Genomic DNA, 22,207 nt, shown 5'->3' with positions numbered 1-22,207 from the left:
GACATTGCACTCCTTCCCCCCCCCCCCCCCGCTGCAATGGCGTCGCCAGGCTGAAGCCTGGGACGTGATTTCTTTCTGCATCAAATGGGGCATTTACAGCTCTAGGTTCTGACAGAATCCTCCTATCTATTCTCTAGGAACTATTTCTGGAGGGAAAAAATAAATCTATGCCCAAAGACCATGTCTATGAACAATCTCATTGGTGAACACCTTGCCTCCAGAGGGAGGGATGAACGTCATGGCAACAAACACACAACTTATTGAAATAAACACAGACACTTTATTTGTGGTAATAAAATTGGCCATAGCCATAGCGTTTATTGGCAGGAAGACAGAAGAGCGTGGCGCAGCATGGGGGTCTGATCTGATAGCTGGGCAGCCAGGCAGGCTGACCCAAAGCAGCTTTCCTCAAAACCCGCTGTTTGAGGAAAATGAACTCACCCTTGAGTTAAAAGGAGGGCAGCAATGAAAGGGGGAATTCCAGATGGGCGGAGGGCCGCATTCTGAAAAATCCCCCATTTGCTGAGGGGGGGGGGCGCAAGCTGTCTCAACCCAAGCAGGGCTGCCAGACCCCAGGCTTGCTCCACCCCTACCTCATAGGGAGGTTCCCAAAGGGCAAGCAAGCAGCTTCCCCAGGCAAGATCAGTCCCCCATGCGCAAACCGACAGATGGCTATGACAAGGATAAGCAGGAACAACGCCTCCGTACCCCTGAAAAGAAAGGGGAGAGGTGGGTGGGACGATCTCGGCGGCTGGGCGAAAGAGAGGCTGCACGTGGCCCCCTCCCAGTTTAAATGGGGAAGAGGCGGTCTGGGCGGCTGACGTCAGGGCTCTGCGACCTGACGTCACCCCCAGCCAATCAACAGGCGAGGCCCTGCTGGCCTCATCACTGCGCGACGGGCCCGCCCCCTCCCATCCAGAAGAGGCAGGGGAGTATGATGCCGCCCCCCTCCCCTGGCGGCAAATGGCGGCCGGTCGCGGGCCGCCTCCTTATTTTCAAATAGTATCTAGAATGGTTTCAAAGTTGTCAGTAGCGGTTTCAGCGGATTTTTAACATTTTTACCCACACTTCTTCACTGCCTACTTAAAATACATAACACAATCCAAAATGCTGCTGTTAGATAGAAGCTGCTAGGAATTGGTAGAGTGTTTCAGTAAGGAAACATTGTCAGCATTCTTGTTACACAAGAATGTGTGGTGTATTTTAGGAAAAAAATATCTGTAATCTCCTTCAGCGCTTTCTAGACAAACATTGCATTTTGCAATTAAGAATTCCAACAGGCAAAGGAGAAAACAAAGATACTGAAAGCAATCTCAGGCAACACCCCCCCCCCCCTTTTCTCATATTGACTTTTGCTTAACTTTCTACTAAGCAACCTCCCTGTCATTAATTGCTGACTATTAAATAGCTAATGAAGCAGCCACTTAGCCTTACTAATGATATAAATACACCACCTCTGCTCCCATTCTATGAAGAAACATGATAACGTCCAAGCAAACAACTAGAGGAGAATGTGTGTTTTTTCAGTCTCCTGGCTGCTTCCTTTGATATGTTCAGACAACAGTGGTTAATTTTGTTCAACATTTGTATTTAAATTGCTCATTAGGTTTATTGTAGAAATGAAATGACTACAAAGTATTGTCCATTAATTCCTGATTAGGCTCAAATGACTTTCTCTAATGGTGTGTAGTATGGCTAATGCTCTTTGCTGACTGGGGATCTTTGCAGTCTGTCTATAGCTACTGAAGGGATCCAGGCAATGCTTGCTAGTTGTTAGGAGGTATGTTCAGCTAAGACCCAATTTGAACATTGACAAGGATGGGCAGATGGGATGGACCTCTAAAAAGAATGCCCATGTGATTAAATATCTTTAAAAAGGCAAAGCCCCAGGACCTGATGACTTCATTGCAGAATACAACAAAATACAGAGTACATGGAAGCAGAGGCGTAGCTAGGGGAAATGGAGCCCAGTGCAAAATCTGAGTTTTGCTCCCCCCTGTTTGTTTGTGTTTTTTGTGTTTTTTGTGTTTTTTTCAGTTTTTGGTCTGCAGGGGGCACAGTTTTTTGGCTAGCAGCATCAAAATTTCAGGGTATCTTTAGGAGATTATCCTGATGATACCAGTCAGTGAAGTTTGGGTGAAGTTTTGGTGAAGTTTTGTTCAGGGGGTCCAAAGTTATGGACTCTCAAAGGTGTAGCCTCCATCTCCTATTAGCTCCCACTGGAAACAATGGGGGATGGGGGCATGGAGGTAATAGGTGGCAATAGGTAAAATACGGAGATAATAGGTGGAGAACCTGGCTTACCTCAATTCATGATGAACCTGAAGCAATTTCTGCGATCACCCTGATACATACAAGCAGGAGTCGAAGCAATGTGTCATGCTTCTGCTAACCAATGTATTATCTCACAGTTCCTCCCGTTTCTTCCTTCCATGTCTAAATGGTAATAGTGGGATCTGCATTTTATAGCCTTAGTGAACCGCTGCACAGCTCATGCCCAACAAGCTGAACATACCCAGAAGTGACAAGTTTTTGTCAATACCCATACTGCCAGAAGTGCTGCTGAGCCTATGATAAGACAGTGATCTATTTTTAGCTTGATGGAAAAAATGAGATGCCATCCATTTATACATGTTGTAACATGGAAAGTCAGTACAAAGCGAATTCTATGGTTTGAATAATTGAATTTCTAAACCAGGGATGACATAAAGGGGAATATTAGTATAAAAAGTAATACCAGCATTATTACAGATCAGATTGAAAGCCAGAGTGCTCTCACGTGTAGAGATAAAGATATATCAAATCCTATAAGTGACTAACAGGTAACATGAAACAACTCACCATCTTTAAGTTGTAGTGCCTACTATAAGTACGTTGCTGTGACAGCACCAATAATTTGTTCCACAACATTATGCTATTAAGTATGAAAAAGGAAAGATTTATAAAATACCATGCTGCTCTTGATAGATCAGCATTGTCTTATCAATTTGGATTTGTGGTAGCAATTTGACAAAGCATTAAGCAAGTATCATCAAGGATGAAATAGCCGACAGAGTGAAACTTAAGCTGTCCCACTGAAGTCAGTGGGGGATATTTAAGTACTCCTATTCCATATTAACATTCACTGGTTTATGCTTTATTTCCCTAGAAAGCTATATTTATCTAAAAATCTAACTAATCATTTGCTATGCCAATGTGCAATGTTGGGGTATGGCCCAGCAAACAGAAGATATGTTTCCTATTTATCAAATGCCCTGGAGTATGAGTGTGTTATTCCATGAATGAATTTATCATTAAACAACGCATCAAATTTATTGCTTTGGGGAAAAGCACTCTTACTTGAAGCTGAAATTTGGCTGCTAGCTTCTGGTATTGAGGGGATGTAGGATCACTCAGTTCTGGGGTATATTCCTGGTTGGTGAGGGTGACGCTGAACTCCACCATCTGCTCCCCAGGAACTTCAGACACTCTGTTTGGAATCTCTGGCTTTAGGTCCTGAGAAAACAACAAGAAAGGAAATAAATTTGAGCCAAACATAAACTTTTCTAACATTTGAAACACAATCCGAAGAATACTTTCCTGGGAGCATGTCTCAATTAGACGACTTCAGTAGGATTCTGAAAACACCTGCTTAGGATTAGTCCTATATTTTTGAATACCACAATTTCCTTGTAGAGGAACCATTTCCTGATTACAGATTGATACCATCACTAACAACATTACAGCAATCAGAAGCAGCATCTCAGTGATTTTCCATGTGGACTTTCACGGGAAGGAGAAGTGGGCCTTTTAGAGATACTGACACTATCTGCTTATATGTGTACGTTACACATTTGAAATACAGATAGCAATCAGTCTCACTTTATTCAAAATGGGTTATTCTCAGGAATGGGTCTTAGGAGTGTAACCAAAGTCATTCCATCAAGACCAGCCAAAAAATTGCTGCTGCCGTAATGTTATATGAACTACAGTAGCTATGACCCAAAAGTGTTGTCATGCTACAGAGGATGTTGTGGGATTGGTAAACACAATTATCACTATTTGGAAATGCTCCTAACTATCCCATCCCAAGTTCTTCCTTATTTTTTTTTATTTTTCTGAGGTCAGCAAACAGTACATGTTTGTTTTTCCACCCCACCCCCCTTTATTGCATTTGTAACAGAACTGGATAGGGTAATAAGAGCAAAGAGACTGATTAACAAATGAGGACAATTCCTTTGCTATCTGAAACATCTATTGTTTCCCCCAATGACAGGCAAGCAACATTATTCACAATAAGCTCACAGGAAAATTCTAAGAAAACATGCACATCATAACTCAAGTTAATGGGAACCATCAAAATGCTAATGGCACAAGTTTCTTGGGCAAATGCCTGGCTAGATTAAACATATCCTCACCTTCACAGGAACCTTGGTATCATTGGCAGTCTCTTTGACTAAGGTGCCAGGAGGTGCTGCTGCATGCGGAGGTAGAGAGGGGTTAAGAACTTCATTGTGTTATCGTTTATTCTTTTCCAAGAAGAACAGAATATGAATTAGCAAATGACAAAACTGAGCAGTCTCTGTCTGAAAATGAGCCTTGAATTAAAATGCAGCTTGGCTTTTGTACTATGTGAAATGCAAAAGAACAAAACTACAAATTAAAGACTTTGTTCCCATCATGTTAGAAGAAAAATACTTAGTGTATTTTTTGTGGGTGTACAGTTTGTGCCCACCAAGATCAGAGGCAGACTTCTTATGAACAGGTAGCCTATATCAACAATACAAAAATGTGTAAGAAGACTGTAGTATAGCCCACCCAGGTTGGGAAATTCCTGGATATCTGTGGGTAGAACCTGAGGGTGATGGGGTTTAGGGAAGGGAAGTGAAAAGTTCAGTTAGGGGTATGAGGCCACGAACTCTGCCCTCTGAAGCTGCTATTTCCTCAAGGGCAGGGGTAGAGAACCTGCGGCTCTCCAGATGTTCAGGAACTACAATTCCCATCAGCCCCTACCAGCATGGCCAATTGGCCATGCTGACAGAGGCTGATGGGAATTGTAGTTCCTGAACATCTGGAGAGCCGCAGGTTCCCTACCCCTGCTCAAGGGGAACTGATCTCTGCAGTTGAGAGATCAGTTTAAAGTCTGGTAGATCCCCAGGACTCTCCTGGAGGTTAGCAGTGATAAGAAGAGCTTGGCTTTGTTTAAGGGAACAAATTTCAAGGCTATCCATAAATATGTTAGTTGACATTATTCTTAATATTTATTTATTGTAAACCTGTTTTATAATTATTAGTATGGTACTATTTATAGTTATATTAATGTATTAATGTATTTATATTAATGTATTTAGATATATTGAGTATTAGCTCTACTTGTATATTATTAGATGCCTGCAATAGAATTGCCAGAATAGGACATGAATTTTTCTATATTTGTGGAGTGAACAACCACTGACAAAACGGGCACTTACGCAGAATTCCAGTCTTCCTGTACACTCCTAATATGAGTTTGGAATTCATGATCTGAGTAACACAATACAAAAAGAATGAGGAAAGTCTTCATTTCTTTGCATTCATTGGAGACTTTCTACCTTAGGATTGGCCAGCTTATTGCATATTTTTTTCACCTCCCCATGCTTTCCTAAGGTAGTTTTTTAGGAATCATCCCTATGGTCTGTTCCGCACCAGCCTTGCAAGCGGGGGTGCACCGGCATACTTGCTGCCGGTGCACCCCCTGGGATCGTTCATATGGTGCCCTGCGAATGGCCCTGGTGCCCCAGTGGCACGCGGGTACACCAACGCAGGTCCCTCTTACCTTGTCTCCTGGTTGCTATCACACTGGAGAGGCCAGGAGTCATGCCTCTGTCACCATGGCAAAAACTCCAGGACCACAGGCCAGGAGGCAGGTCCCCTGGCCTCTCCAGAGCCAGGGGGGTCGGGGGACAAAGTAAGAGGTATCTGCACGGGCACGGGGAAAATGCCGGCGTCCACCTGGTGCCGTTTGCTTATTGTGGGGGAAATGCACCACTGCCACTGTGCTCCAGCAGTAGCTGCAGTGCAACGTCCTGCCCCATAATGGCATTTTTACCGGCCCCGCACCAGTTTATCTGGCCCCAGCAGAATGGGCCTATGTGTGGAATGTGAACTGTTCCTAGGATTATTCAGTACAAAAGGCAGTTTAAATGCATCTGAAATATTATATACTCAGTGTTGCATGCATATTCAGCATATGTGGATTCTGACACAATTTCTGTATAAACATCAACAACCATTGCTTTATTATGTATTGTTAAGACTTGGTCACATGTATTACTAACAGCAAATTGCCACTGATAGAATGCCACCTCAACCTACACAAACATAATAGAATTCAACCACTTTCTTGTCCATTCATTTATTCTGCAGCTTCTTTTATTAACATTTTTCCCATTGGAAACAAGATGAATAATGCACAACTCTGCAGTTAAAACACAACAGAGTTTAAGCTTTAAACAGCTAGTCTGCACAATACACTCAACCACGAGAAGAATGAGACCTATAGGGCAAGCATATTATGCCACTAGAATATTATACTCATGACATTCAACATTTGAGAATTTTAAATGATGCCTACAATAACAGGATGTTCAACAGGAAGACATTCACATTTATATACCTGGTGTAAAAGAAGGAAGTTCGTCAGACTTTTTGCTACTGGTTTTCTCTGTTGAAATTTCTTCTTTCCTATCAAGTAAGCAATAAGAAATCAACAAGGGACATATTCTAGTTTTATAATTAGTTATGTACAGAGCACAGTGTTGTGAATTACAGAGCAAGCTATTAGTGCAAAAAAGTGACCCATTTCCTCTATGCTATTATACATCTTTTAAAAAATATCTTGCAACGGGATAGAAATAAATTATCAAATCATGTGATAAACTACTACCTGAAGGCAGCGCAAGAGGCACCCCAACGACAACACGTGTTAAAGTCTCTGCCTATCTATTTGCAAATACAAGCTCTGAAAATTTTTATCATCATTATCATTACCATTATCATAATTTTTTAGTTATTTATAGTTCATTTTTCTCACTGAGATCCGAAGTGGATTGTATAGTGTGAGTCAAGTACAATAAACAGGTTAGTATATCCAGTTAACCATATAATTGGGCTTGGACTAAAGAAATTTGAACTGATAGAAATCTCAACCATCTTTCCTGAAAAAATATTTCAATACGATGTAAGGCATCTTGGGTAGTTGTTATGTCACAGATATTAGTGGAGCTTGAAAGTCTGCAAACCTATGACCCATGAACAATTGTTTTTAAGAATGGGTATGCAAAGATTCTTCAACATCTGCACAGGAAAAAACATCATAATCCACTGATGTAAGGAAGTATAGAGGTGGGATACATAAGTAAACAGGTATAATAGGTCAGCAAAATACTCCAACACTAACAGCACATTAAAGTATACTGAATGTAATGTGCCCTAAATTCAGATGTACATTATTTTTTAGAATATCTGTCCCATCCTAAACAGAGTTACACCTTTCTGAGTCTATTGAACACAATGGAACTAGAAGGGTTGCTTATGATTATAAGGGTTAACTTTGCTTATGATAATGGGCTATCATAGGGAAAGACTTTTGTACTACAGACATTCAACAGAACAGCAGATAAAGGAAGAAAGCTTGAGTTTAATAAATTGATAGAAGTAACTGCCTTACACTAAGAGGCTGTTCTGTTCTCAACATTAGAGCATCAGCTCTGTCTAAATAATCAGTTCTGTAAGTTTTGACTACTTGGAACCTTTCATCTGGCAATGCAAGGGACTTCAGTACTTTCGAGGCTAGCTTACTAAGCTATGGAACTGTCAGAAATAAAACTGAAGTGATTGGGAGGGGGGAGTATTGGTTGGGCCACTCAGTTCTGCTGTAGAAAGTCACCACCAATCGGAGTTCTTCTCTCATCTGAGGACGGGAACCAATAGGAGCAAAAGAGACAAGGAGCAACAGAGCATGGGCAACAAGTAACAACCAATCAGATCACTGAAAATAATTATGGCTGCACAGATTCCTGTCTTTGTTTCTTTGAAGCTATGCATGTTTGGTTAAAAAAGAATAAATAAAAGTGTTTTCTGTGCAAACAAGCCAAACCAATCCAAATAATTTCCTGGAGCTTCAAAACATTATGAAAATCCTCTTTGTGAACAAAATCATGAAAATGATTTTTTAAAAAATAATGTTTGCAATACGTTATTAATGTGCTGGGTGGAAAAGGCCATGTTTGTCTCAGTTTCTCACCTAAAGATTTCCAAGAGGTATTATTCCCTAACTCCAAAGGCATAATGTGAATGTAAGTACCTTATTCCCATAAATTATTCCCTACCATGACTTTTTCAGCGTGTTCTGGTAGCTACTAAGGCTCAGTCTTACAGCCCAATCCAGATAGGGCTGGTGAGTTGGGATAGACTGCCCTGGAACAGCCTTGCCAGTTCCATAGGGCTTTCCTGCAGTGTGGGAAGGCCCAAAAAGTAAAAAAAGAAAAGAAACCAAAGAATCCCTCATAGCGAAAAATAGAGAAACTCCACAAAAATGGCTGTGCTGGCACACAGGAGCTGACCAGGCACTGGAGGCTAATTAAGGCTTTGAATTACCCCCCAGCCATGCCAGGGCAGTATTTTGTGCCAGCAGACCTGAGCAATGGAGGCAGCTTCTGGGTCAGGCACTGCAGAGCCACACAGTGCCTGGCCACCTGGGTAAGTTGCCCATCCGCTGGTGCATTTGGTCCCTGCACTCACGCTGGTGCAAAGGTATGCCATCTCTGGAGAAGGATTCCCTCCCCCTCCCCCCAGATTGGACTGCCCAGGTTACAGAGGGCTTATTTGTATGCTGTACTCCCCTGCTTGCCCTGACCTAGATTAGCCTCAGACTAGCCTGATCTCATTAGATCTTGGCAGTTAAGCTGGGTTGGGCATGCTTAGTATTTGCATGAGAGACCACCAAGGAATGCCAGGGTTGCTACGTAATGGCAGGGCATGTCAAACCACCTTTTAATACTTCTTGCCTTGAAAACCTATGGAGGTCACCATAAGTTGCCTAAGACTTGGCAGTAAAAAAATAAAATAAAACTCCCCTGCTTACCACTATAGCAAGTACTGTACTGAACTACTGAGGGGTCTGACTTGTGTGAGAAATATAAACAAATGTAAATCCATTTACTAGTTTATACTAGAAACTTTTGTACTTTACTTAAAGGTGCTGATTGTGCAAACATCCTAGCAAAATATTACACTGCTCACACAAGTTGGTCACTTAAATTGCTAAAATGATCTTCATAATCAATTAGTAGAAGGATTTAAAAACTGACCTTGGTTTGCTCTACAAACAGGGTCTTGAAAATGTGATTGACAAATACTGAATAGTATATTTAAAAGTATTTGTATAACAAAAGAGTAAACCGAAGCAACCCCCATCATAACTGCAACCTTGATGTTCTCCATTTTGTTAATGTTGCTGCATATTTATTTTTTAAAATTTAGCAATCCCAGTTTGAAAGATATTCAGCCCACAACTGCGAATGTCTGAATATTCTTCTAAATGTCCCTGTCACAAGGTCGAGTGCAAAACCTAAGATACATTGTTTGGAAGATTACTATTCTGGACATCTTTGCAAAATTGATTAGGATAGTGGAACACATTCTTTATGAATAAAACATGAGCAGAGAATGAGTCTGAATCTCAGATGTTCAGGTTTCTCACTCATGAAGATTCTTCAAAGAGACTACATGACTGTATTAGAGGACTTGCAATAGTCTGTAGGGCATACATGTTAGCTATTTTGAAGCCACAGGTCTTGTATAAACATGAGCAATAAAATTCACCATTCCAAATGCAAATACAAAAATCTGCACATACTTTTTATGTTTTGTTAATAAAACGGAAGAACATCAACAGGCATATTCTTGGTTTACTTACCTGTCTTGGAAGGTTCTATGTTTTACTCGCTGCATAATTTTTTTAAAAAAAAGAGAGAGAAGAGAATTAGTTGTGAGTTTATTCATCCACAAAATGGAAAGCTCCAATCCTTTATGTTGTTGTTTATTACATAATCATTCACTCGAATGTAATTTTTCCTTAAATGACATTTTAACCTTTTTTTTTAAAAAACGGTGGCTTTTTAAAAGAGGCACTGCTCTGGACTGGAAAATGCATTCCTCAGTTATTAGGTGTCTGCAAATGAAAAAATGTAGTATTTTGAAGATTTAGGTATACTGGGCCTGAAAAATATTGATTTCCTGATAGTTCTGTTTTAGGGGTTTTTGGGTTTCCAAATTTCTTGGGGTTATTATTTCCTATGGGGAAACTTTCTTGGTGGCTGGATTTTCTTTAAGGTGCAGACACCATAATTGTAGAAGAGATGCTAACAAAGTACATTGGACCAAACGATCCAATTCTATGGGTCCCAGAACAGGGTGCCTCCAGCTGTCATCTATGGTTTCTTATGGGGGGGGGGGGACACCGACCCTCCAAGCTGCTTCTAAGGCAAAACAAAGCTTGCAAGCAGTAATCACTGTTCAAATGTCTCCCACGAAATAACCAATAACAAGCCCAACAGAACTATTGCGGAACACAGTAGTTCTCATAGAACCACAAGCCGGTGTACTAAACCAAACAGAACCAGAATCAAACCAGAGCATCTCTGCAGCAGAAACTCAATGTGTGGCCACTTTTGCAAGCCCAGCAGAGCCTAGTGCCACTCTGGCAGTGCAAATCTAACTGAAGTAATGTCAAACCAGAGAATAATAGCAGAACAAGGCCAAGCAAAGCAACTCTGGTCAAGTGAAAACCTGTTGAAACTGAAAAGAAACTTGAAACTGACAAAAGCATGCTGGCAAGTAATAGAAACCCCTGGAAAACACAGTAGCAATAGAAAAAATGAGGGGAAAAACCAGTCCCGGGTGTTTGTAAATGCTAATTACCAATCTTTTTGGTTAATTCTAAAGATATCTGGTGTTTTTCAGTACCATTTTTTTTAGTATCTCAGAAAATCCCCAAATATATTTGGGATTCTGAACCAATATATTTTCAGCTCGATTTTACTCCAATGCACATCCCTACGTACCCGCTGAATAATTTCCAGATGCTCCTGAGAATTACTGAAATTTTTCCCAATGTCGAATATGCAGAAAGTTTCCCGCTGGCAGGCAGCAACCCAGTTCTGATACTCCGTTGCATCTGGAATTCGGTCCAAAAAGATCCGGAAGGCTTCCCAGACAGCTTCTTGGCAAACTGAGACACCAAAATAACGATGTGCTTTAGTAAAGCACAAATACATATGTAGTTCTGATAACAAAAAACCTAGTGATACTATCTAACCCACAGCCCCTTCTGTTGGATCTTCTATTCCCCATCAGTAGCTAATGTCCCATCATACATTTTGCTCTACCAGTGATACCTGTTGCTTCCCTTGCACAATTTACCTCTGGCCTAGGAGCCCCAGCATAATGCTGATTGTCTCCTACTTTGGGAAGAAAACAGACAGCTAATAGTTTCTGTAGGAAACCACCTTTTCTCTCTCTGAAATCATTTAGTAAGTGCAAATTTACCTAGGAGAGAAATGCTTGCTCTTCTACTTCCAGGAAGAAATACAATGTGGACCTAAGAATATTAGTCAGAAGAAAATCCTATTGAATTCCAAAAACTGCCTAATAAAATTCCCTAGTGTGTACACTTTGGATTGTAACTTTATTTATTTATTTTTATTTATTTATTGTTTAAACTTTTATACTGCGCCATCCCCGAAGGGCTCTGGGCGGTGTACAGCATAAATAATTAGTATAAATAAATGACTAAAGCCTTTAAAACAGCAATAACAACAATAATAACAGTAAAAGAGACGTCCGGCCAACGCGATACTTAGAAAAGTGACATCAGAAAAATTTTCTTGTGAGTTTGCTGGGGTTTTCTTCCAAAATTATTCCAATAATCAAATATTTTAATTAATAATAGCTGTTTGCAAAGGTCCAGGCTAATAGGTGGGAGGAACAAATTCAGGCTACATACGTAGATCATTTTTCAGACTTTTGGAAGCACTGAAGTAACACCATCACTGCTATACTTGAGTACACCAGCCCATTTTGGTATCCTACTGTACATTCTGATGGATCTATTTTTGCAGTACATCAATTCATACAATGTGAACATGTATAGCTACTAATGGGGAAAAGCCTCACATCATAATGGGTGACTTCCTTTTCCCACCTCTACTGCCCACTATTTCTGGTGCAGCAGCAGGAAAAAAAAGTGATATTGCAGCAATGCCACTTCTGGTTTCAAAAGGAGTAGTGATATTACCCTTTGCCATGATGCCCTAGCAACCCGCCCACGCACCCTTATTACAGATTTTGTAGAAGATTGCTAAAGTATCTCAGAGATTCATGTAGTCCAGGGGTAGGGAACCTGCGGCTCTCCAGATGTTCAGGAACTACAATACCAATCAGCCCCTACCAGCATGGCCCCACCTCCAAAAGCTCTAGAGATGCCAACCCTTAGCAGGCAATCCTAATAGCTACTTCACCCCCCATCCAAAGAATGGCCAGTGACAATGCAGTAACCTACATTTTGGTGTGTTCATGGTTGGCTCCTTTTGCAAGAAACAGTCACATTCCATTGAAATTTTGGATTTTTTCTTGCAGGGTGCTTAAAAACTATATTTAAGGATGTGAAACAAAGGGTAGTTTATCTTCTGATTCACATGGCTGGCCTTGTAGTCCTTGAAAATGAAGTTTATTGCATTAGGCCATTCATTTCCTCACAGCTGTGCTCCACCACTTCAAAAGCACTGTCTTATTTCTTTAAAAATGTCTTGTTTCTCAGATGAGTTTTTTCTTTGCAGCAAAGTTGCTGCTCTCCTTCATTACATTTGTACAGTAACTAAGATAATGAAGTAGCTTCAAGTTGCCATTTGCAAAGGGAAATCACCTGCTATTGCTCCTCACAAATTATTGCTCAGATGCTGTCTGAGATAATCAAACTTTGAATAATGATGGTTCTTGTGTACTGAGTTGCTGTACGTTTCCCCTCTATGCTGTGAAACTTATAATGTCCTAATGTCCAGAGGGTCCACTTTGTGGCACTTTTAAAGTTCTAATCGCTGGTTAATCCCCCACCCCATTACCAAGAAAAAGAAGGGAATTCTTCTATGCAGATTCCCCAGCTACTCCCTCTTTGTATTTGGGCTCTAATTGGCTGAAAGTTCTTTCCCAATGATGAACAACAACTACCTGCGAAAACTAGCAATGGTGAAAAATAATAGCTATCGCAGTTACGGAACAACCACTGACTTCCGTATCATTTTGGAAAACAAACACAAACACATGCACAAAACAAAGGCCCAGGAGAAGGTTCCTAACAAACACACAGTAGGCTGAAGATTGCCTGGCCTTGAAGAATGGCTATGGCAGCGGCTCTGCTCGGCAGGCTCTGTTAGCAGTCTCTCGCAATTAATACAACAAGCACTAGAAGGAGGAATACCATGCACACAAATATCGAACAGCCTGCTGTTCAAAATTGAATGCATGCATGTCAGACTAGGCCAGTCCATTAATTCGTTGCTAACAAAGAAAAGCACAGAAATTCAGCTGTATTGCACAAATCAGCTTGATTTGCTTCAAACAAAAGCGAGACACTTCATAGACAATGAGCTCACCAAGCCAGGGGGTTTAAGAGACTGGGGGAGGGGCCCAGTGGATTTTTTAAAAATGCTAACCCAGATCTATTGCTTTTAGCCTAATGTTTTGATGGATGGGAAGAGTAACCTGACAGATTTTTTTGGCTGTTGCTTAGATTATTTTTATTTAGATTTGCCTAGTTCATTTTTTAAGATAAATGTGATCCTGAAGCACTGTTGTAGTTCACAGAACTCATGTTTTTAGTGTCTGCTGATTTCTTTTTCCTTTTTCAAGGGGTTTATGCAAACTAAAATTCCAGTGGCTCCTTAACAGCGTTACCCACTCTCAGGTGTAGACCTTCCAACCTCCAGGTGAGGACTGGATTACTAGAATTACTGCTGATCTCCAGACTGCAGAGATTAATTCCCCTAGAGAAAATGGCTGCTTTGGACTCTTTGGCAATATACCCTGCTGATGTGTCTCCCTTAATTGAACCCTGCCTTCCACATGCTCTATCTCCAAATCTCCAGGAATCTCTCAACTGTGACAGACCACAGAAGAAAAGTTAATTTAAAAGTGCTGGTCTGTCAGACGCACCATTGTTTATATTCAGAGTGAGGCACAGAAGGCCTTAGAAAAGAGGCAGAAAGCATAAGAACATAAGAACATAAGAACAAGCCAGCTGGATCAGACCAGAGTCCATCTAGTCCAGCTCTCTGCTACTCGCAGTGGCCCACCAGGTGCCTTTGGGAGCTCACATGTAGGATGTGAACGCAATGGCCTTCTGCGGCTGTTGCTCCCGATCACCTGGTCTGTTAATTTGCAATCTCAGTTCAAGGAGGATCAAGATTGGTAGCCATAATTCGACTTCTCCTCCATAAATCTGTCCAAGCCACTTTTAAAGCTATCCAGGTTAGTGGCCATCACCACCTCCTGTGGCAGCATAGTCCAAACACCAATCACACGTTGCGTGAAGAAGTGTTTCCTTTTATTAGTCCTAATTCTTCCCCCCAGCATTTTCAATGAATGCCCCCTGGTTCTAGTATTGTGAGAAAGAGAGAAAAATGTCTCTCTCTGTCAAGCATTTTTCTATCCCATGCATACAATTTTGTAGACTCTCAATCCCATATCCCCCCTCAGCCGCTCCTCCCTCTCCCAAACTTCATAAGAGTCCCAAAGCTAGCTGCAGCCTCTCCTCATAGGAAGCAAGGTGCTCCAGTCCCTCAATCATCCTTGTTGCCCTTCTCTGCACTTTTTCTATCTCCTCAATATCCTTTTGAGGATGCAGCGACTCAGAACTGGACACGCAGTACTCCAAGTAACGCTGTCGCGACCACTGCTTTATATAAGGGCATGACAATCTTTGCAGTTTTATTCTCCAATTCCTTTCCTAATGATCCCCAACGCATAGAGTTTGCCTTTTCACAGCTGCCATGCATTGAGTTGACATTCCCATGGAACTATCAACTAAGGCAGCCTCAAATCCCTTTCCTGGTTTGTGACTGATAGCACTGAGCCCTCTGGCAAGCGTTAATATGTGAAGTTTGGATTTTTTTGCCCCTATGTTGCATCACTCTTCTTACATTTTGCTACATTGAACTGCATTTGCCATTTTTTGAAGACCCACTCACCTAATTTATCAAGGTCAGCTTGGAGCTCTTCGCAATCCTTTGTGGTTCTCACCTCACCCTACATAATTTGGTATCGTCTGCAAACTTGGCCACCACGCTACTCCACCCCTACTTCCAGGTCATTTATGAATAGGTTAAAGAGCACTGAGGATCCCAAAAGCGGATCCTTGGGGGACACCACTCCCGACATCTCTCCATTGTGAGAACTTCCCATTTATACTCCACTCTTTGTTTCCCTGTTTCTCAACCAGTTTTTTTTTAATCCATAGGGAGGACTTCCCCTCTTATTCCTTCATTGGCTGAGTTTTCTCAACAGTCTCTGGTGAGGAACTTTGTCAAAAGCCTTTTGGAAATCCAAGTAGACAATGTCCACGGTTCACCCCTGTCCACATGCCTGTTTTACACCCTCAAAGAACTCTTGAAGTAAGTTTGTAAGACAGGATTTGCCTCCTGCAAAAGCCAAAATGCTGACTCTTTCTCAGCAGAGTCTTTGCTTTTTCTACATGTTTAATAATTTTATCTTTAATGATAGATTCTACTAATTTACCAGGAACAGATGTCAAACTGACTACGGCCTTGTAATTTCCTGGGTCCCCTAGATCCTTTCTTAAAGATTGGTGTGACATTGGCCATCTTCCAGTCTTCAGGGATGGAGCCTGATTTCAGGGATAAGTTGCATATTAAAGTGAGAAGATCAGCAATTTCAATGCTTGAGCTCTTTAAGAAACTCTTGGGTGAATGCAATCTGGGCCAAGAGGGATTTGAAGTAACATTTAGTTTATCAATAATGGCTGCCAGAACTTCTTCCTTGTCTACCACTATCTTCGCCCCTAGTTCGCCCGGATTCGCCTTCCTAAGAAGCTTGGTTCAGGTGCAGGAATGTTTCCTACGCTCTCCTCTTGGGTGTAGGAAGATAGATAGTCGCAAAAGAATTCACATTCCAGCTTCTCTGCAATCTCCCTGCACAAATCTTTTGTGAAGCACACCCTTTGTTCCTTTGTCATCTAATACGGGCCTACCGCTTCCCTTTGCTGGCTTCCTGCTTTTGGATGTACTTGAAGAACTGTTTTGTTGCTGGTCTTGATGTTACTGCAGCCATGTGTTCCTCATAATCCTTTTTTTTTTTGCCTCCCCTTACAGCTAATCCTTGCTTCTCTTTTTTTGCCACCATTTGTGTTCCCTCTCATATTCTTCATCAGTCAAACTGGTCTTCCATTTTCTAAAAGACATTTTCTTTTTTCTGATAATTTCCTCAACCTCTCTTGTTAACCATAGTGGCTTTCTTTTGGACTGGGTGCTGTCTTTTCTAACCTGTGGAAAACATTCCAGCTGAGCTTTTATTACTGTGTTTTTAAATAACCTCCAAGCATCCTGGACAGTTTTGACTCTCTTGATTTTCCCTTTCAGCTTCCTGCGCACTATCCCCCTCATCTTTGAGAAATTTCCCTTTCTGAAGGCGAATGTAACTACATTAGTAGTTGCCACTTGTTCGCATGCTGAGATACTGAATCTGACAGCATTGTGGTCAGCTGTTCCTATCTCGGCTCAACAACAACACTGACTTCCTGCACCAGGTCCTGGGTCCCACATAGAATTAGATCTAGGATCACCCTCTCCCTTGGTTGGTTCCACAACCATCTGCTCTAAACCACAGTCATTTAACGCATATCCAGGAATGCTCTCTCCTTACTATGAGAAGCAACCTGAACATGCATTTTTCCAGTTTATATGGGAATAGTTAAAATCACCCATTACCACTACATTTTTTGTTGTTTTTGTTGGCCTCTCTAATTTCTTTTTTTTTTCCATCTCACAGAATCCTCTTGTTGCACTTTGGTCAGGGGACGATAATGTAATATATTCCTAATATTAAACTGTCCTTCACACCTGAGTATTGATATCTCACAGTGAGTTCTGTAGCCAGGGAACCAGCTCCCCTTGCATTGTCTATTTTATGTGATACTATGCTCTCTTGGATGTAAAAGGCAAGTACAACCACAATGCGCCACGTCCTATTCTTCCTCTAGAGCCGGTAGCCTGGTATAACAGCATCCCACTGGTTCTCCTCAATTCCCACCATGTCTCTGTAATGCCCACTATATCAAAGTCCTCCTTCAAAACTCTGTACTCTAGCTCCCCCATTTTAGGTCGAATGCTTCTACTGTTAGCATAGAGACACCTGTATACCCTGTCTCTGCCCTTAACCTGGGATTTATGTGCTTTACCCTCAAGTCTTTTGCAGACACTATCCCTTGTCACATGCACATTGCTATGTTCCTCGCTTGTATGTGGTTGATTTAGAAAAACCTCCCTCTCTGTCTGCATCCCCACAGATACTGTATTCCGAACCGAAGTCACCTCAGCTCCTGTCGGAGCAACATAAAAATAACAAATACAGTTAGCCAGAACTATGGCAGAGAAGGAAAAATAGTATTCAGGATTGAGGCAGAAAGGGAAATGGAAAAAGCTAAGATGGCACAGCTGGCAAGAGAGAGAGGAGAGAGAGCTGTTTGATCTGCAACCTAAAGTAACAGGGTAAATCAAGGGTCCCCAGTCTATGATTCAAAGGCAGCATGTGGCCCCCAAGCTCCTGTGTGGCTCTTCAACCTGATTATTTGCTGCTATCACCTTCAAGGCATTTTCTCTCAGAACTATGCAGTTCTTCCTGATCCAACATGGACCCCAGTGTGTATGCTTGTTCAGAAGTGGAAGTGTTGGCTACAATGTGTGGTCAAAGAATTTTGTCCTGCCTCCTTTACTGATGTTAGCAGGATCTTGGGGATTATGAACCCAACTACTTGTAGTGGTTTCCTGCCCACTGGTTGGTGAAATCTTGTAGTGATGAAAATATATTTGGCTAATATTCTCAATTTCTTTTAAAAGAGTGATTTCCTAAAACCTCTGAAATAAGTTTTTTTAAAATTTTCATTAATTTTTTTTAAAAACTATTCTATGAGAAGAGAGATCAAGGCCAGTTATAGGCCAATTATATCAACTATAGTGTTGTTCTAGTACAACTGACCAGAACAGTCCAACTAACTGAGATGGGTATCAGTGGTAACATCTTTCGTGTTTTTTCTGGCAGTTCGATACTTGATAATTGTAATGTGTGTTATAGGTCCCAAACGGCTCCATCTTGCCCCTCCATACAGTTTGATAACTTCAAGAAACCACTGGGATAAGTTGTCTTGAGATATGGAGATGTGCATTTGAAAAAAAAAAGAGAGAACGTTTTGGATTTGCATTTCCGTAAGGGTATTTATGCTGGCATTCTGAATTATTATTGTCCCCGCTACTGTTTAAAAATTCGGATTAAAAAAATTCCAACATCTTGGCATCCATTATATGGAACTCTTTTGGGGGGGGGGAGGGTGGGACCGGAATGACGGTTTTAGGCAAATGATACAAACATTTTAGGGAACCTAGTTCTGTCTGTCCACTAAAAAGCTTCTCCCAAGCTTCAAGAGAACTAGATCACAGAGAACAATTCTACAAGGCCCTGAACAAAGTGCCCCCAGCCAACCTAATTGCTGCATTGTTTCCTTTATGGAGGAATTCTATGGTTTTTCCAGGGCAGAGAAGCCAACAGCCACACACGCACACAAAATCACTAGTCAAAATTCTCCAAATGCAAAAAGAACCAACAAGCCTCAAAGAACAATGCCAAACCACAGAAGCCTTGCAGGACCTAGTGCCAATGTGATAAGAGCAACAGAACCAATGTCAAACAAAAGAATCCAATCATCATGACTTGGCACATAGTTCCAGAATTCCCCTAATGTCTGATCTCATTGCCTGGGTGACCTGCCTCCCAATTCCCTCTCTCCCTTTGACAGGAAGTCCTGTAAAGAAAAAAAACAGGTCTAGGAACCTTAAAATGCCAACCCCAAATTTTCCCAACCATTTCTGAAATTTTTCAGTACCCAGCAGGCAGTATTCAGGAAAACTCAAATATAATTCTGGATACCAAAATAACCAGGCTTTTTTTAATGATGATATTTGTACTGCACAATTTTTCAATATTTTCCCAAGTCCTGAGGAGAGAATTGTGGAAACTCTGGCAATTGGAACAACTTTATATATGAGTACTGGCAGAAAAAGATCTTTCCTGAATGTAACAAAAATATCAATGAAATGCTTTTTAGGTCTGGAAATATCTGAATTCACATTGCTAGCCATCAGTATACTGAAGATACTCAACTCTTTTCAATGGAGTCAAGCGAGACAATGTAGGTCTTGAACAAATATTCAGAGGTAGTAAAGAACTAGATAAAGTCGAGTTTTTCTACTTTTTTTCTTCTGACTATTTTTATTGGTTGCACTGGCTCTGTTTTGTTGCACTGCTTTTATTGCTATAGACTATTTTAAATAATACTTCCAGCCTAATGTTTAGTGATCTTGTGCATTATGGTTATTTTAATGTTGTTGGCTATAATGTCATTTTTTTTTATTTGTAAATTTTTTGGAAGGTGCCTTGAAAGTTTTTTTTTAACAGAAAACTAGTGGGTTAACATTGTCAAAAATTAAATAAATAAATAAATTATTCCCTTTACTTAGTTAAAATCTTCATATCTTGCTTTCCATAACAGCACTATAAAATTAGCAATTAAAACAGAAAAGGCAATCAGCAGCAAACAATAATACTAAATAATATAGCAACAAATCTGTAAGATGCAGAGGCAAAAGAATCCAACATGTTAATGTGTGTGTGTGTGTGTATATAAACACACGCACATATGCCTACTCCCTAACTACTGTTTCTCCAAAGCTGAGCTGTAAATCAGTGTATTTGCTTTTTTGAGTCTGTTCATGAATATTTACCAATGTTCAGAATGTTCTCCCAATATCCTGAAAGTCACACATTTTATTTCTGCATTTCTTGACTAGATTCATTTTATTTCACAGATAGAAAAGAAATGTCACTGGTTTGCAGATTGTCTGCAAACATTGTAATTTGTAATGCATGAATAATTTTTAACCCAGTTGAGAAATGTATGTGACAAAACTTGTGGCACTATTGCAGTGCAATCCTAAACAGAGTCACTTCCTCCAAATGAATTTACTAAATGGGCTTAGAAGGGTATAACTCTGTTTAGGATTGCACTCTGTATGCCCCAAATGATGTAGTATTCTGTATATACATTATAAACATTTGAAAACATCCTTAACTTTTCCCTCATGAATTTATAAATAGGAAAAAGATACATAAATATGAGACACTGCAAATCAATTTATTTGCTGCAGCTCAAGAAGATGCACTGTTTGTCATATTTAGTAGACAAACTCAGCTAGCCGCCTTGAAATCTTGTTATGTTTATCTTGTTGCCTACAACATAGGTGTGTAGTAGTGCACTGCCGACCCAGCAGTGCCGTAGTAGAACGTTGGGACGCCAACGGACCTGCGGCCTTGCCGGTCGCATCGCACCCCCACTCCTCATCCCCCCATGAGTCACGGGTCATGAACTGTCTGGCTCAATCACCGGGCGCAGGGACAATGGTCTTGCCCCCAGGTGAGGATTAGGCTCAGACGCGTACGCTCCTCTCCGCACGTAGCCAGATGAGATCATGCATCACATGATGATCTCCCGACCTCCCGCTCTCCCGGAACTCCCCCCAGTCCTCCCTCCTACACGCCCCCAATAGGATAACAATAAAAGGTGCCAGGAACCGGCAGACGGGAGACTCGCTAGGAACACGGACCTCCGGTCTCCCGCTGCTGGCGATCTCCACCAGATGTTATCTCCGCGTCTCGTCTCGTTCTTACGCTGACCGCGTGGGTCGACTACATAGGTGTACTATCCAGCCCCTATTAATCCAACATGGCTACATTAGTGGAAATGATGGCTAAAGTACTGAACCTCAATGTAATGTAAAGTCTCGCTCTAAATTCACACTCTTCAATACCATCCCCCCTAAATTCACATTCTCCCATTCTGAAAGCACTATTAATTTTTATAGATGTTCATATTTTAAATAGATCCAGAAATCCTATGCTAAACATGAAGTTATGATTGGATCCAGCCGCTTCACTAACCTACCCTAACCTATTCATGTAAAGATGTCGGTTATAGTTGAATCATACAAATTGGATAATATCAAGTCACCTAGAGATTTTTTTAGAGGCTTAGAGTTGCTAACCTCCAGGTGGGACTTGAAGATCTTCCAAAATTATAACTGATTTTCAGATGACAGAGATCTGTCCTCCTGGTGAAAATGGCTGCTTTGGAAAATGGACTCTGTGACAATATATCTGGCTGAAGCCTCCTCCTCCTCCCAAACCCTGCTCTCCTCAGACTTTACCCAAAAATTTACAGGAATTTCCCAACCTGGAGTAGAAACTTGAGCCAGGCCTGGCCTCAATGAGACCTCCCTCAAAGTCTAAAACTGGCCTGGAGAGGGAATTCTCCCACCCCAACTTTTCACTTAGAATCTGTCATTGGCTAGCAACAACCACTGACAGAATCCACTGCTTATGGTTACAGAAGCTCCTTTCAACATTTTCAAAGTTTTAAAAACCACTATTTTATTTTAAGATTTCACAGGGAGAGTGGGAAGGTATATCTAGGGGTGGAGGGGAGGGTGGCAAGCTGAGGCTTGGGGTGAGGGAGGGTTGGAAAGTATAACTAGGGGTGGGAAAGGGAGGAAAGGTAAGGCTTGGGGTGGGGGTAGATGGAAAGGTAAGGATTGGGATTGGGGAGGGTTGGAAGGTGAGTATTGGGATGGAGGGAGGATGGAAAGATGTGACTAGGGTGGGGAAAAGGATGTAAAGTCTGGCTTGGGGTGAGGAGAGGGTGGGAAGATTATTATTATTAATATTTATTCAATTTGGTATACCACCCCATCCCCGAAGGGGATGTAGTTTAGGATGGGGGGAGGGTGGAATTGAGATGGATGGGGTTGGGGGAAAGGTGCGTCACAGGCCAGGTGCCAGGCTGTGGATCAGC

At 41.3% G+C, this 22,207-nt stretch overlaps 1 protein-coding gene across 7 annotated transcripts in view; it reads right to left on the bottom strand.

Annotated features, from left to right (window-relative positions):
- Nucleotides 1-22,207, bottom strand: part of IMPG1 (interphotoreceptor matrix proteoglycan 1) — a 141,540-nt gene that overhangs the window by 68,184 nt on the left and 51,149 nt on the right. For 6 of the 7 annotated variants that reach the window (XM_048495621.1, XM_048495638.1, XM_048495647.1 and 3 more), the window contains exons 3-7: nucleotides 11,085-11,251; nucleotides 9,938-9,966; nucleotides 6,635-6,702; nucleotides 4,398-4,456; nucleotides 3,340-3,495 (exon numbers count right to left, since the gene is read on the bottom strand). In XM_048495621.1, the coding sequence (XP_048351578.1) occupies nucleotides 3,340-3,495; nucleotides 4,398-4,456; nucleotides 6,635-6,702; nucleotides 9,938-9,966; nucleotides 11,085-11,251 (479 nt within the window). The remainder of the gene's footprint in view (nucleotides 1-3,339; nucleotides 3,496-4,397; nucleotides 4,457-6,634; nucleotides 6,703-9,937; nucleotides 9,967-11,084; nucleotides 11,252-22,207) is intronic. The other variant, XM_048495630.1, reaches the window with a different exon arrangement.

This window comes from Sphaerodactylus townsendi, linkage group LG01, assembly GCF_021028975.2.
Source record: "Sphaerodactylus townsendi isolate TG3544 linkage group LG01, MPM_Stown_v2.3, whole genome shotgun sequence".
Lineage (NCBI taxonomy): Eukaryota > Metazoa > Chordata > Lepidosauria > Squamata > Sphaerodactylidae > Sphaerodactylus > Sphaerodactylus townsendi.
The sequence above is the reverse complement of the archived record's forward strand: the minus strand, read 5'-3'. Positions and strand labels throughout refer to the sequence as shown.